This window comes from Tetrao urogallus (assembly GCF_951394365.1).
Source record: "Tetrao urogallus genome assembly, chromosome: 6".
Taxonomy (NCBI): Eukaryota; Metazoa; Chordata; class Aves; order Galliformes; family Phasianidae; genus Tetrao; species Tetrao urogallus.
The window spans coordinates 53,565,908-53,583,076 of record NC_136819.1 but is presented as its reverse complement, the minus strand read 5'-3'; the positions used below and the strand labels follow the sequence as shown (position 1 = coordinate 53,583,076).

The window sequence follows — 17,169 nt, the reverse complement described above, 5'->3', positions numbered from 1 at the left end:
AACCTCTGCAAGCCATTCTACCTGGAATGCCTGTTTTTACACATGCACGGGTGAGTTTTATCACCCTCTTGTGGAAAAACAAGTGAATTGTATCTGTCAGAGGTCAGAAGTGGAAAGCAGAGTGCAGAAAATGGTCACAGAGAAGGGAAAAGAAAGGAAAAATACTTGCTAGGTGGAATAGAAGGGAAATGCAGGAAACAACAGTAACCAGTGATACAGTGCCACATCAGCTCCTGTCAGCAAAACCCACCTGCAGAAGGTTCTTTGAAACACCAGAAGATAACAACCAGCTGCTAAATTTCCTCCCCTTGGTAACATTCACTGTGTTCATCAAGCAGATTATGTTCCCTATGTTGGTTTCAAGGGTTGCCTCAACTGTAACCATCATCTTCCACACCTTTGTTCCCACCGATGGAAAAGATAGATGCTCTAAACTGAACTCAGAAAACACTTCCTACATACATTTTCTGCTTTAAAAACATTCTGCATGTAAAATTTCTGCCCTGCTGTAATTTGGAAGTGGAGAGGACAGGAGAAACTTGCCAACTAATGGAAGTTTAGACATTACCTCCTACTGGTTAACAAAACAGAACAGAAATAAGAATATTTAATTGCCCTAAAATCCTTTCTTCATTTCCTGACTATCCCCACTATCAACTTGAATTGACATCCAAAATTTTGAAAGCAACAAATTCATTGCAACCTGCATTTAAAAACTTGAAAAACGTAAGCTGGGTTGGTACAAGCACACAAGAGAGAAGCAAGAAAATTAAAAGTTGATACTAAACTGAGACAAATAACACTGCAGAGACAAAAAGACATCCCAAGAAAAAAAAAAAAAAAAAAAAAAAGAAAAAGGCAGCTCAGATGAGAACGATACCACAGGCATGGTGAAAATAAGGGAACATCTCACACATCTCTCTGCAGCTTCCTGAAAACCTCCCCACAGAAAACCACAGACCATGTCCAACACAAAACACAGTTGTTTCTTCTTACTAACACCCGTCTTTTCCTTCATGCACCTCAACAAGTTCCTAACCCATTCTTAATTATCAATCTCTGATCTTCTTAATTATAGCAAGAACTGAAGAAGCAGTTTTCCCCCACGTTACACAATGAACTACTTTCATATCCACACACCATTCACAGCGAACAGCACAAAATGGGTAACTATGCAACAACATTTATTTCATTGTCTTAACGCTTCACAAAGATATGGGATTTTTCTGAATAAAATTACAGCCTGTGAGTGCTTAACCATCACCTCCAATGGAGCAGTCAAACCCTAAGAATGAGCACTTCACTGCCAGCTACACACAGTTCTCTGCACTTACTCATCATCCCTGAGGTATTGCTGATGATTTCCTTTAGCTTCCCCAGTATGCCACCAACTAAGGAAGGCGATATCTGTGAATGATGCTTTGCAGTAAATGCACCTGCTTCTTAATCCTTCAAATTTTATGGTTCAAACTCACCAAATAATGCACAAACTTTTATTATGTGAATAACAAACTGCTTGCCTCCACTTCTCTTGTCACTTGTACAGCAACAAAGTATCACACTAAATTGCTAAAACAAACTCTCCAGGTCAGAGGACACATGAAGCCACTGTTACAGATGAGCTGGCAACACGACCCATGATGTTCATCACAGCTTACAGCAAATTGCTATTCTGTTTTTCCTTTCAGGAAGCTACCCGGAAAAGCCTCATTCTCCATTTTCTGACCATTTCTGCTTGTACAACGAGTCCTTTTCGCTGTGGTCCTTCTCTGCCATAAACTCCAGCAGACACCAGGGAAGGTGTCAGGCACATCACCTTCAGGGAGAACTACTGCAGCTGAGCACCCGACATACAGATCAGAAAAGACAGAACAGTGACGAACAATAAATGGTTTAAATGCAAGGCAATGATTCTGTTTTATTCAAATGTACTAATACAAACATCAAAAGCTGTTGAAGTGTTTTAAAATGAAATTATTATATACTTTGTTCACAAGCGACACTATTTAATATAGCAGTTAATTAGCATGAGACACACTGCGACTTGAAAAATAAACTTCTACAGGAGGTTGAAAATACATTCTTTGATTAAAAACATCTAAGAACATTAAAAAAAAAAAATCAAAATTATACACATCACTGCCATTGAAAAACCCTACAGCAAGCTATTATTATAAATCATTAATACTTCTGATCAAAACCAGTTCCCCTGTAGCTCAACTTCAAGGCTTTACTCAAAACAATTCTTCCATCAAGTGCAGCAACCCAGGGGCACTGGGTATTTTGCACTCATTCCTTGGACAGCTACCACAGCTTTCCAAAACATCTTTCAGACTCTCAGACGTATGTAGCTGCAGCAGCATTTTATTTCATTTCTCAGCAGAAAACCAAGCTCAGAAGTTACCAACGCTACATAGAGGTGCATCACCGTACCAGTTCTGCTGATTCAACCAGAAGGGCACAGGATACTGAAGCAGATGACTACAATTATGAAGGCTTAAAATAAAGAAACAGGAGGCAAAACGTTGTTAAACAATCTGATCCCCAAAACACTTCCCCCTGAATACGTGAGACAGTGCGGTGTATGATTGGGAACCTCTCCCATGAGCTTAGCCTCCAGTACAAAAATCACACAAGTGCATCTACAACAACCAGCAACACAGCCACAGACAAACCCTGCCAGACTTCTGACACAAGGCACTAGCATTCTTCTAAAAGATTTTCCTTAAGCTTTTAAGAAATAACACATGTCCTTTGCTGATATTTTTAATTGATTACCAAGATCATGCAGTTTCCCAAACCCATAGAAGCACAACCCTACCAAAATTCACTGAACTCAGTGAGTTCTCCTGCGTGTGCAATAAAAAAAAAATATTGCACAACTGAGCCAAAGAAACAGCAATCACTTGAATGAGCAAACTGTGGGTGAAGGGAAGTCACCCTGAGCCTAAATAGAGTTTATTGTCCTCCCATTCCCCAGAAAGTGCAAATGAAAGTGCCCATTTTTCAGGAAGACGCGCACTTACAATGGATGAACATGAAGGCACTGCCTCCCTGCTATAAAACTGCATTGATGGACAAAAGTAGCATCCAGGTACTGAAACTTAAAAACAAAACAGACAAATAGAATAAGTTTAATATGTGGACTTTTTCTATTACATTAAATAAGTTGCTTGTATACACAGATGTGTATTATACACACTTGATACGCATAAGCACAAGCAATAAATCACACTTGTGACTCCAGAGCTTTGGAAAACATGCACAGTCATAGAATCACCAAGGTTGGAAAAGACCTCCAAGATCATCCAGTGCAACCATCCATCTATCACCAGTATTTCCTACTAAATCACATTCCTCAGTACAACATCTGAACCTGCAGGGTCAGTGACACCACCACCTTCCTGGGCAGCCCATTCCAGCACCTGACCACTCTACCTGAGAAGTAGTTCCTAAGATCCAAACTCAATCTCCTCTTGAGCATTTAGAATATAAAGCTCCATATGGTTATCTGTAATAAAGGCAGCACTGTACTTCAGCAAGCATAGAAATAATTGTGTGGCTAAAACAGAATCTGTATTTGTTAAAAATACTTTAGGAAAAAGGAACATCGGAGGTACTTACTACAGAAACAGGAAGTTTCATTACAGACTCATCCTAGAGATTCACTTGGACACAGAGCACTTCAATATTATTAGAGAAATAAATAACACTGAGAAGCATATCATAGAAACATGCCACACAAACACAGATCGAAAACAATTGCTTCTGATGATGGTGAAGTCCAGACATTCCTGAAAGTCGTCATCAAGATTTTAGACTCAATGTTGTGAAGAGTACAGAAATATTTCCTACATAGTAATTGCAAGTCACTTTGGTTTTAAAGATAACTAAAAAGTAAGAAGTGGGAACAATCATTCCTTAACGTTTCTGCAAGCAGAGTGAGAAATTCAGGAAGGAAGAGAACTACACTGAAGGTCTGGGCAAGGGAAACATGGGCCAAAGGAAGAGTCCTCTGATCTAAATAGACCAAGGAACAAATACATAAAGACAACTGAATGGAAACAGAGATTGTTAGAATATGAAGGCTAAGCCAACAGGATTACTCACCAACTGCACTCTCACTACTATACTGTCAGTGTACAAAGGTTGTGTTTTACTAAGACTAACTTGCAAGGCAATGTTTCCACAGATACACGTTTTCTGTAAATGTAGTTGAATAGAACTGCATTCTGGACACGAGAGACAAGAGCTTACAGAGAAACTTCCACAGAGCAGAATGTAATTGCCAAATTGATTTTAGAACAACCAGAAACGTTTCAGATCACTGGAAGAAACTATTCTACACTACAACCACCAGACGTTTACAGAATTGAAGAGGACATTAAATACATCACCAAAAAAGAACTGCCAAGAGCACAAGGAAAGGTGAAGAGTTTAACTGTGCACGACAGGAACTCCACACACCATAAGGCCAAAAGCAGGGATAAACCCTACTTCCTTTTGGAACTGTGGCCCTTTTCCCAAATCTTACAGGGACAGAGCCTGCTATGTCTGCTCTTATTTCAGCCAGAACAAGTACAAACTTCTGCACAGAAGCTCCAAGACTGATGTTTGATTCATCATTATGTGCAGAATAGACCATGTTCCAAAGTCTCTTTCAGACAACAAGTGAGGATTTATTTCCACTTATGGAAATAATGCAAAATTTGATTTTGCAAGTCACAGCCATTATGATCCTCTATTCTTGTTTGTAAATTAGGAGAAAGTATTAACTTTAGATATTTTCTTAATAGTTAATTGATATTTGTAAAGCATTCCAAATTTCATAAATGGATACTAGCATAGAAATGACAAGCAGCCAACTCTCATGCAATTCAACAGAAAATACAAGCTTTCTTCCTCTACAGCTCGGATAATAACTACCATTTCCCATACGTACATTTCTTCAGACTGAAATATTCTCAACGCATGATAAAGAGGATTTTTTTTCTAATCAAATGTATTTGAGAAGGAAGGGACACATCTTGCAGTTTTCACTTAGGCAAAAGTCCTCCAGAGTTGAAAGGATCTTTGACTATTTAGGAACTTTAGCATTTGGCCTACAGATAGGATTCATAAGAAAAGCTTATAATAAAATCACACCTATAGGGAAATAATATAATGATCAAAAGCAAACAGCAAGTGAAAGATTTTCCCTTACTGACTATGCAGCACTCTTTTGTTGCCACTACAGCAATTCTTTAATGCCATGGAAACTATCTGATAAATGCATAAGAAGCTCAATAAATTTCATAATATTGAGGTAGCAAAGCAATTGGTATTGTTGACAGAGAACTTCTGTTCTGAGCACCTCTTTTAAGAAGGAAAAATTGCCTAAAATAAAAATTATAGTTTGAGCTGAGGCCTGTTTTCAATAAAAATAAACCTGGAAGTAACTACACTGCACTGGAATACTGGAAAATGTGGGAGAATGGCAGGAAACAAGAGGTGCCTCTTGAAATGATAAAAATGGGATACATCACTTAAATATTTAACTGCCTTTCTTTGATATGGTTTGCTTTACCTTATTATGCATTTTTAATGAGAATAGGAGGATGAGAAGAATACTGTGAATCACATGCTAGTTTTCTGCCCAATTCTGTTCAACGTTTATTTGTAAGCCATATGATCTTTGCAGTCTCCTGCATGCATGTCTTCATACTCTGGACATCCCCCTAACATGACAGATACTGCCAAAAACAGGAATGGACTTGCTCTGCTTTTACAGGTAATAATGAGATTGGTCTGTTTTCACGTGCTCAGTATTACAACGTGTAATACTGTTGTATTCCTACCTGCCTTCCTCCAAAGACTTGTAAGTTAAGAAAATCTACATTTACAGAAAATGAAAGTGAAAGAACCTGCGGTAAGTACCACCCCTTTCCAATGCACAAACAACACACACCACCACTTCCGCTGCGGAAGCGTGCTTTGAGGCATGCCACAAACTCAGTTAACAAACTCTGTGTGGGTGTGCCTAAGGCACACAGGTGGATGTTGTCATTTCAAGATAAGGTCCCTTCACCAGGCCTGCCACAAACCAGTTACCTCAGGGACCTGCCATTCCTGCTGATACCAACAGCCTCATTTCCTCATTGCAGCCTTTCAATACCTAAAGGGAGCCTACAGACAAGAGAGGAATCAACTCTTTGAAAGGGTTGATAACTGCAGGACAAGGGGAAATGGTTTTAAGTTGAAGGAGGGAAGATTCAAGTAGGATGTCAGGGGGAAGTTCTTTACTATGAGAGTGGTGAGGTGCTGGAACAGGCTGCCAGAGAGGTTGTGGATGCCCCGACCCTGGACGTGCTCAAGGCCAGGTTGGATGGGGACCTGGGCAGCCTGGGCTGGTATTAAATGGGGAGGTTGGTGGCCCTGCATGTGGCAGGGGGTTGGAGATTCATCATCCTTGAGGTCCCTTCCAACCCTGGCCATTCTGTGATTCTGTGAAGAGCCTCTTTAAAAGTTAAGACAAAATGAAAAGCCCTGTAACACAGGGCAGGACACATCAGACAAGAGCATGCAGGAACCTCAGTGCATGTGAGATTTAAACCTTTTTACGAGTACATATATATATAGAAAACGCAGGCCAACTGTACCACAGCTCCTGTTTGTGATTCTTGTACCATTCCACTTGAAACAAAGGAGGACAGACTGCTTTTGAAACATTAGATTCAACATTAGTCATATTATAAAACAACTCCAAATTATCACAGAATGGCCTGGGTTGCAAAGGACCACAATGCTCATCCAGTTTCATCCCCCTGCTATATGCAGGTCACCAACCAGCAGCCCAGGCTGCCCAGAGCCACATCCAGCCTGGCCTTGAATGCCTGCAGGGATGGGGCATCCACAGCCTCCTTGGGCAACCTGTTCCAGTGCTTCACCACCCTCTGTATGAAAAACTTCCTCCTAACATCCAACCTAAACCTCCTGTTTAGTCAGAGCGCAGTAAATAACAACAGTTAAATTATCAGAAAAAAAGTCTTGACTGTAGAAGAACAGAAGACACAAAAGTCTTGACTGCATGAGGAGTTTTTTTTTTGGCTTGGGGCATATGAGAGTCTTAATTCAGCCCAACAGGGCCTCAAAAGGCTCCTGCATCTCATAAATACATTAAATGTTTGTTCACAAAGAGCTAAACAATGCACACACTTATGTTAATTAAAAAAATAATAATAATAAAACACACAGTAACAACCTCACTCCCTTATGCTTTAAGTAGAATAAGCACCACTGAAAACTCCAGTCCTTCTCACTACATTTCCTAAATGGCAAGTTATCATTCAGCCTTGTACGTAACACTGAAACACATTCTGTCTATTTCTGTTTCCTGAAACATTATTATTATCAAATAAACAACAGCTCCAACTTATCTGTTCTTGCAGTACAGGCACATGCATCCACAGAAAGGAACAGACTGCATTAAAACACTACCAAACAAGCCATTTCGCTGTATATGACTCTGCCCCTGGGGAAAGGAATGAGAGCAGATAAGATGTGACAGATGCGCAGTCACGTCACTTAATACACAACTGGAAGGTGCTCAAATCATCATGGTGACAGGCACGGTATAAAAACTTGCAAAGAATGGACAAAGCATTCATCTAGTTTGCTGCATACTTTATTCTTGTAATGAAAGAAGATACTGAAGTCCACGCAGGTGCTTCTCTGAGAGAAAATATAGGCTGCAACTATCAGTATGAGATATAGTTCGAGGGGAGCAGGAGAGAAGAGGGGAACAGGAGAGAAGAGCACAGCACGTGTGGCTTAGTCTGCAAAACTCTTCCACCACAAATATAAAATGGTTAAGGTCAAATTCAAGGTCTGTCCTCTAAAAATTTCCTGTACCGAAATATTTTTAAACAGGTTTAATGGAACTTGAAACTTACCCAAAACAAGGAGTATAGTTAGCAACTGGAGATCTCCAAGCTGATCTCATTATTCAGTCTTAAGAAAAGCTATTTTGCTAAAAAAAAAATCTTTTTTTTTACTTTAAAGATCAAAATAATAAGAATAAAGTAGGAAATCATGTGGTTACTGAATAAAGTAATAGGACTAGTTCCTTGCTGGAGGGTAAGTGCAAGCCCAAAAGTTTAAAGATCAGGACCTTCAGACAATTGTCCAGGAAAAGCATGAAAAATGCAGACGAAATATGACTTCTTTCAGGTTAAATAATCCTAAATGTTACAGTAATCAAAGTAGATCAAGAATAACTCTAAATAGTAGCACAATTTTTAACTGTTGGTGTCCCTTCAGCAGGTACCAATATCACTGCTGTTTCAGATGCATCCTTAGGCCCAAACCCTGCAAAACGATCTGTACAGAGCCCTGTGCCTATAGGACTCTGCATTAAGTCAAAGGGAGAAAACCAACTCACAGGATCAGATTCTTAATTTGAAGCTGGACCACTGTAACTCATTATGACACTAATCATAAATATCTCAGTAACTCTCTCTGTGCCCCATCTGTTTTATCTTATTACAGCTTTATATCTCAATCCACAAGACTAGCTACAGCAATCAAAATAAGCACCTGCACACACCTGTGTTTCTACAAGACTGTGTCCTCAGCCAAAGCCAACCTTTTCTTATGTCTGTGCACACACACACACACAGTGTTCCCTGAACAGGACTATACAATATAACCAAATAATTTAAGCATTTATTCAAATACAAATCTAAATCTGTTTTCAGTAATGTAGCCACTTAAGCCAAAGGACAAACTCTGTTTACTGAAATATAATAAGTTGTATTTTTAAGGGAAATTACCTGCATCTCAAAAATGAACTGCAAAAAAATGGGGTTTTAAATGACTTTAAATGAATGTTTGCTTCTTTATCTTATTTTCACCAAACAACTGGAAAAGTTCATAGAAGAAAATTCACTACAAACCAGAACACCAAATCCAACAGCACTGGCAGAGAGGCTGAAAAATGGTGAGTAGGGGAAGCACTCCGGGCCCACCCTGCTCTTCCAGTCTCCTCTACTTCCAAATCAGCCCTTGCCAGCTTAACACAGCGGGGTTAGATGGTCCTTTGCACCTTTCTTTTGAGCAAGTTTCTTATTTGTACATTCTCACACGCACACCACAGAAAGAAGTCTCAACTATTTTAATGACAACTCCAGCAGAACAAATCCTACAATCCAGGTTTAATTTAATTTAAGAGATACACATAAGCTATCTGATTATTTTTTTTTTTTGCAACTTGTCTGTTCCTATGAAGAACCAAGGTTACGAACCAAACCAAAGTGCAATTACACATTCATCACATATTTCAGTACTGATTACCAAATTTATCAAATGGGTAAAGGAAGAGATCTGGGAAATCTACATGCCCACAAAGCAAAAATGAACAGGCCGAATATTAAACCTACTCATCTTTCTATTTTCCAGAATAATCAGCACAAATCGTGCTTAGCTCCATTCCAAGTAACAGAAAAGAAGAATGGCAATGAAAAAAATTCCCCAAACTGAGTAAGAATTCAGTGAAAGGAAATGTTTCTAGAAGGCGATTCCTTCCGCCATACCAAACGTAATTCTGAGAGGAGCTGCTGGCCCCTGGATTTGTAGTGAAATTCAGTGCCAAACAGGATTTAGAGCAAACATTCGAGATATTAGAGAGATACTGTCAGCCTTTTAAGAGCTGTAAGCTGGATCATCATTTCCTTTCCCAAATTAGAAGTTAAAATTTTCCTGCAGCAACCCAACTGGAGCAGGGATGTCCTCGCAGGCTGTCCTCACAGTTGTGTCTTGCCTAAGACCTGATCTTCCTCTTGAGATGCTGCAGTGCATGGCACCTTTCAATTCCAAAATCCAGCAGAAGCCAAGAGCTGCATGCAAGTTTCCCCATGCTCACAAGGCAGCCTGGCCTCACCATAACTATTGCTCAGTTTACCTGTTGAGCATTCACAAACTAAAATACAGCGTGGGTGCCTTGAAAATTCAAGTCATCATACGGGTTAACATTAGCATTTAAAACTTCCAGAAGTATTGCAAACAATTACCACACCCTCAAGTCACAGATAAAATGTTCTGTAGAGCTTAAATACATACATTTCTGGCATGAAACATTCCTCATTACTGGCAAAATTTCCATGCAATTTCTGGCAACAGAACACTTTGAGTTTAGAAGTCAACCGTAGATTAAAACTGTTTAGACTTATGGTTGTTAGGTTTCTTGGATATTTTAATTAAAAATCATTGTTGAGCTTACCTTTCAGCAGGGGCAGAGGAGTTAACTCAATAGGCTTGCCCTGAGACCTAAACTGGGAGGAGCTTTGTGACCTCTTCTGTCTGGCTTTTCTGACGGACTTCCGAGAAAATCCGTCTACTTTATCCACTGATGGAGGAGTAGTTGGTGCTGAGGACATATCCCTACTGAAGGAAAACAAGTATTACAAATACGTTCCAAAATTGATGAAATGGATAAAGATTAACTGACATTTTCCAACCCCCTTGCTCTGCCTTCGCTGTTCTCCTGACAACTTATCCAGACAGACCGTCTGGGAGATAACCCACCAATACACATGCAGGTCTTATGGAATAAATTATAGGAATGGTGCAATTGTTCTTCTCTCTCCCTTGTTTTATCTGCCTCATTTTTACCAAAAACCCTACAACAGGAAAAATTCTGACCTAATGATGACATCATTATGTCAACAGAACTTCATACACCTGTAGACTCGACAAAGGATTGAAGCGTAGAACTCATGCTGGAAAGCATGATGCAAGCTAAATGATCTCAAGAACGTATATGGTATATATATATGATAACTCAAGAAGGTATGAATATCTTTGTTACTTTAGAGTCATCAACGTGCACAGAAGAAAAAAAATCAACTTATTTACCATATTTACATATAAGACTTTATAGCAACACTAAAAAGTACCACAAGAAGTAGTGCCACACTTCACAATTTCAGCAAAACTGACAAAATTTCACATACTGCTCTTTACTCTCCATTTCAGACTTTCTGTTTTTGTACTGAGTCTCTTAGCACACAGTTATTCCATGCTCTGGCATTTCAGCAATAATAGCAGTATGGTAGCCATAATAGTTCTAAGGGCACAAGCCAGACAAGGTTTGCAGAGAGGCAGAGAGCCAAAAAAGGTTTCTGTGAGCAGAAGTTTGTTTGTTTCCCAACTCTATCAGCTGGTCTGAGAAATAAGCATTGCTTCTTCCTATAAAACATGCCCTAGTAATGCTGCTGTAGCTAATTCCATACTACTGAGAAATACCAAAAGGAAGCTTTTAAAGAGTGAATTCCTCCAACTAGCTATTGTATTTAGCAGCCTGTCTGGCCTGTTAAAAAGACACATTGCATCTTGGTGCAATACATGAGTAATACTTCAGGAAAACAAGACAGGAGGAATTTCGGCCTACGTATTTCAAGCAGCTCTGCATACAGTTAACTTCACCAGCGTGTGCACCTCTATTATTCATATTAGCAATGCCATTATTAGGCAGAGCACTCTGCCAGTTTCAGTAGGGCCACACACTCATGCAAAGTTAAGCATCGGCATAAGCACTTGCAGGATCAGGGTCTTAGAACATGTCCTTGGAAAGCATTACTCATCCTCAATGTCTGTTGACTTCAATTACCACAGTGACTCGCAGGCTAAAAGAAGTTGATTCCACACGATCGAGAACGCTTTCAAGTACTTATTTTATTAAAATATTTGGTTACTCATACGCTGCATAAATTATTAAAGCCATTGAAACAGACATTATTATTCAGATCCGTCTTTTACAAGAAATAGAAAGTACAATTTAAGGCAACTGTAAGCAAGTTCAGAAAGATAAGAACTGTTCAATGCAAAATTATATATATGTGCACTAAATCTCTCAAAAATGGAAGTACAAACTCCACAGCTTCTCCAAGGCAGCATGTGCAGCACCAGATGCTGAGCTGTGCAGCTGGCACTGCTGTCACGAGAAAGCCTCACACCATCTTTTTCATTTTTCCTAAGGTCCTCTCCACCACCAGCTTATACTTTCCAAATATAATATAGTGTCAGCAATGCGATCCCATCCCTTACACAAGGTTTGTTAGCCATCCAGGGGGGAAGAAATGCCCCCATCAGCAGGGCATCCAGGCCCCAGCCGAGATTAACAAATAAAGAAGTCTGATAAACTGAAATAGAACGGCCTGCGCTCCGACACCCGCTTCTAAGGTTCCAAAGCTCCGCCAAAAATATATCTAAGCACAAAGTTACCTGTTACATAAACCCAAATTATGGAAAATAGCAGCAGAAACACACAGCTAAAAGCCGGAGCCGATGGCCTTGTTTCATCTCATCGAAAAGATTCTTCTGCCTGTCACGTGTGTGGCTGAAGTGTAACCATCCCTGCACTCTCTCTCTCGAGATGAAATCACCAAAATAATAACAATGCTAATAACAACGAGCAGCGAGCGGAGCGGATGGCCCAGCTGCAGGATCATGGTGTCAGCGCTGAGCCTCACCAGCATTTCTCCACTGTAAATTTAGTAACAGTTTCCCTCACCTGCGTTATAAATTATTAAAGCCTCATTCTAATTCCACAAGGCTGCATCCAGCCTGACAACCCCGTGGTAAACACCGATCCCTTTTTTTTTTTTTTCATCCTTTCGATGATGAACGTGCTGTAAGGGCGAAACACGCGATTCCAGCGGGGTGGGGGGAGGAAAAAAAAAAAAAAAAAAAAAAAAAAAACCAACAACCTGAGATTATTTAATGCGTGTGGAGCTTAAGCGCCGTTTCTCGCAAGGAGGAGCCGTATTCTCGCAGGATGGAGTGCCGGGAGGAAGGAGAAGCCACGCACCCCAGATCGGGGGGGGGGGGGCGAGGCGAGGGGACGTGAAAATAGCGACGGAACGCACCGGGAGGCCCGGGCCGCCACGCCGCCATCCGCTGCCTCCCGCCCGCTGCCATCGGCTGTCATTTCCCGGCGGGAGCCCCGCAGCTGGAACACGTCCTCCCGCAGCCCCCTCACCGCCACCCTCCTCTTCCCCCGGGCCTCCTCCTCCCCGCGCCGCGATGGAGTTACCTTGACCCTCCCGGTTGAGAAGCCGGAGACGGGGGGGAGGCGGCGGCGGCGGCCTGAGCCGGGCTCGGCGGAGCGCGGCCGATGCCTGGAGTGCGGTACGCGCCGGGCTCGGTCCCCGCCGCGGCGGCGCAGCAGCCTGTAGGCCTCGGCGGCGTCGGCGGCCTCCCCGGCGCAGGGCGGCGTTGGCGGCGGCTTCAGGAGCGGGCGGCTGCTCGGGCTGCGCTCAGTCCCATGCACTCGGCGCGGCCCCCTGCCTGCGACGCCCGCTGCCTCACTCACATTCCCGGCGGAGCCCTGCGGAGGGGCCCCGAGGAGGCGGCGGAGGGGAAGGGGGGGCAAAGGGGGGGGGAGAAACGCGGGGGGAGCCGAGTCGAGGCGAGGGGGAGCGGCGGGCGCGGTGCGGGCGGCCCCGCGAAGGGAGGGCAGGCCTCTTCCGCCGGCGGCTGCCTCAGGTGAGCGACGGGGTCCCGGCGGGCGTCGGGGTCGCGCTCCGGCTCGCTCCTATTGTCGCTCTCAGCGGGCTCCGGCCATGGCACTCGCTCGCACACACGCACGCACACACGCTCCCTCCCTCGCTCACAACCGAGCGTGCTGCCACCGCCCCCCGCCCTCCGTTCCCGCCCACCCGAGCGCCGCCGCCGGGACGCGCCGCCTCATTGGCGCCCGTCGCTGCCGCCGGGACAGCCGGGAAAGGAAGGGGAGCGCGGCCGGAGGAGGAGAGGGCGGCGGCGGCTCGCGGTGCTGTGGCCGGCGGCCCTTCTCGCCCATCCGCGGGCCGGGCGGGAGCGAGGCACATCGGCTGAGGTAAAAACCTTGAAATCCGTGAGGGAAACCCCCGTATTCCCGAGGTTAAAGCTCATATTCCCGAGGTAAAACCCTCTAATCCTGAGGTAAAACGCCGCACTGGGCCCTGTGCGGGGCTCGGAGACCCTTCTCGGGGCTGCGGGCGGGACGGCCCCACCGCGGTGTCCAGAGGGACGCTCGGAAGGACGCTCCCGGGGCGCTCCCTCAGCGCCCGCCGTGCTCTGAGCGCTCCACACAGATTCCCGCCCTCAGGGCTCTCCAGCCACCCCGGCTCCCTTTTTTGTCACCTGTCCTAAAGTGTATTTATAGATGTGGCAGCCAGCAGGATGGCTGGGTGCAGGGAGCATCAAGAACTGTCGGAGTGCTGTTTAAATTCGTTTACTTGGGAAGCCTGATTTCTATCAGAACACAAGCAGTGGTGTTCATGTGGCTGCTGTGTTTAAAAATGCTGTTCTCTATGGTGTTTGTATTTCTGGTAGGAAAAGAAAAAGGAATCTAGAGGCTGCGGTGCTGGGTTGGTGTAGCCAAAGGCTTCTGATGCACATGAAGGGCAGTTTGAGGCAGTTACATCCCCTGTTTGTTCAGGTACTGAGTGCCCAAACCTTGAAAATGACCAATCCTGCAAAGGATTCCCACTTCTTGCCCACTCCCCAGAGGTGGGCAGCAGTGTTGGTGTAACAGAGGAGTTAGGACTCAGGTGGATGAAAATGAGAGTGATTGGAGCTGTTGGGAGAGCACTTTCAGACTCACTGACTTTCAGCCTGGTGAGTTCTCTGTTCCAGCCCTCACTGCGGCCCCAAGGAGAAGCAGGAACTCAATAAATAAAGGCTTTCTGTTATGGAGGTATAGCTGTAATAAACGCGGTTCTGCCTCGCATCTCTCAGTGTGCCTCTTCCATGTCTCCCCTAATTTTTGCTATCTACAGACTAAACGATTTCACTTCTTCTTTCCTCATGAGCCCTAGTTTCAGTCCTCTGAGCATGCATATTTCCCCCCATTTTCTCTTAGAACCATCCACAATTTCTGAACCACAGCACCCAAGACTGGACACAGTGCTACAGTCAAGTCCACCAGCATCTGCTATGTCATGCCCATCACACACTGTATTCCAGTTTACACACACCAATGCAAAGACTTTTCAGACAGTGATCTATTGACAGTATTGCTGACCTGTTTTACCCCATCATCCATTTCTCCTGACCTACCAGTTATTTCTCCTTCAAGTAGACAGTAATGCTACTCAAGAATGATTTATTGCAACTGTCCTAATCCTTTCCCTTCTCTTTTATTGCTGGATAGATGGACAATCAAGCAGTCAAGACATCTTTTAAAACAAAATTCCACAGAATTAGAAAATAGGAAAACCTGTCATTTTTGTAAGTCAACTGCATTCCTGGGTTAGAACTGTGTTATGGTTACAGAATTATTTATACACAATTAAAACTTTAAGTTCACTTACAGCAACTTAGCTAACATAATCTAAATGCAAAACATACTCTGTAACAAATAATTTAAGTCAGTTTGTTGTCTACATCAGTGTTAGATAAATTTTTGCAAAAATGGTAACTTCCCATTGCTCTGATAAATGAGGAACCAAACCTGCAGATGCACATAGTTTGCTTTCTTACTTGTACTTAATTCTGTTACTTTTGTTTATCAGCCTAATTCTGAAGTACTCTGATTTATTCACTGCCCCCTGCACTCGTTTCCTTCTGGACTAAACAGTGCATTGGGCAGCTCATAAGGTTACTGATGTCAAACTGTAAAAGGGAAGTTCTGCAGAGAGTGATGGCTGGACAGGCTTCTTAGATGAAGTTGAGCATGTCATTTTAAATGGTTGTGCTTAAGTCTTCCCATTACTAAATTAAATCCGTCAATGTTAAAAATCTAAAACTGGAGTGCCTGATATGGCTATTTATTGAAGTCTCTGCTGTAGAAGGGATAAAACTGAAGGCCACTATCCCAGTTTGCTGTCTTGCCTGCAGGTTTTTACTTTTCAATCTGTCATTGTGAAATAGCTGTAGAATCAGTTCTTCACTATAACTGCACGATGGGGTAAAGAATGCATTTGGATAGTTTGGTTTCTCTGAAAACTCCTTCATCTGTTCATCCGTTCTGACTGTGTAAAGCACTTTAATCATGTGTTTTATATCAAGTGATACTTGTATGGTAATAATTAAAGAAAAATGCAAGGTTTTTGGTGAACAAAGAAGGATCTTACCTCTTCTTTAACACATGGCCAGCAGAGTTTACAGAGTTGTTTTCCCATCTTCTTCCAGGTTGTCATCTTTTTTCTGTTTCAGTCTGGAAGATTTCCATCTGTGAAGAGATTTAGCATCACAGCATAAGATACAAATGTAAAAATGCTAATATTTAGGAGGAGCTGTTACTTGGCTTTCTCCTATTTTCTTTTCGGTATAGGTTTTGTATAGCTTCAAAATGATTGCACAAACCCCGGGCAGTGATGGAGGAAAATAAATTTTAACAACTTAAAATATTTCACACATATGGATATTTTGTATATATCGTATATGTATAAATATATAAAATATATAAAATATCAATCTGCAGGAGTAAAAATTAAATGTCATCGGATAAGTTTCACAGGGAATGGAGTTGTACATGCAAGTGTGTGGGTCTGAAAATAGTCATGCATGCAAAATCTGCACCCCTTTCTGAAGATCTACAAGAAATAAAGTTTTTAATCACTGTATTTCTCTTGCTGTCAAAGGCATAAGATAAGCTCATTCTTTAAAAACTGCCTTACAGTTTTTAAAACCACGTAGGAAGGAATTTCCATGGCCACCTCTTCACCAGTCCTTTTTGGCACCCAAGCAGTCAGAACAGCAGTCAGGAGTCCTCCAAAACAGACATTTTGCACCAGTGACTCAGATTTGTTCCGCTTCACATTTTTTGTGACTGAAGTTCCACTATAGACCATCTGTTACGGCCACTCGGGCAGGAATACAAGCTCACATCCACGTTGGTGTTCTGTCTGCTCTTTACATAGAAACTTATCAAACAGGACTGCTAAACAGATAACAGTGTGGAAGACCTGCTCTACTGAGCAATAAACATAAATGGATTTAACTGGAGCTTGTAAATGTTTCAGGAAACACACCCAGCATGTATTTGTCTACAGTAAGGGTCATATAATAGTCCATAAAGATCTCCTGTAAGTCAAAAGGAGCATTATCAGTGGGCCTATGGGATTAGTTCAGATATTCCCAGTACCAATCCTAGTAAGCAAGAAAAGATGTGATCTCCCCAGAGAACTAATTATTCAGGCCAGCAGG

General features: G+C 42.5%; 1 protein-coding gene across 2 annotated transcripts in view; it reads right to left on the bottom strand.

Moving 5' to 3' along the window:
* PPP2R5E (protein phosphatase 2 regulatory subunit B'epsilon) overlaps positions 1–10,412 on the bottom strand; it is a gene marked incomplete at both ends in the record, with an annotated part of 67,199 nt that extends 56,787 nt beyond the window's left edge. For both annotated transcript variants that reach the window (XM_079537269.1, XM_079537270.1), the window contains one exon: positions 10,256–10,412. In XM_079537269.1, coding sequence (XP_079393395.1) covers positions 10,256–10,412 — 157 coding nt within the window. The remainder of the gene's footprint in view (positions 1–10,255) is intronic.
* Between the last annotated feature and the right edge of the window lie 6,757 nt (positions 10,413–17,169).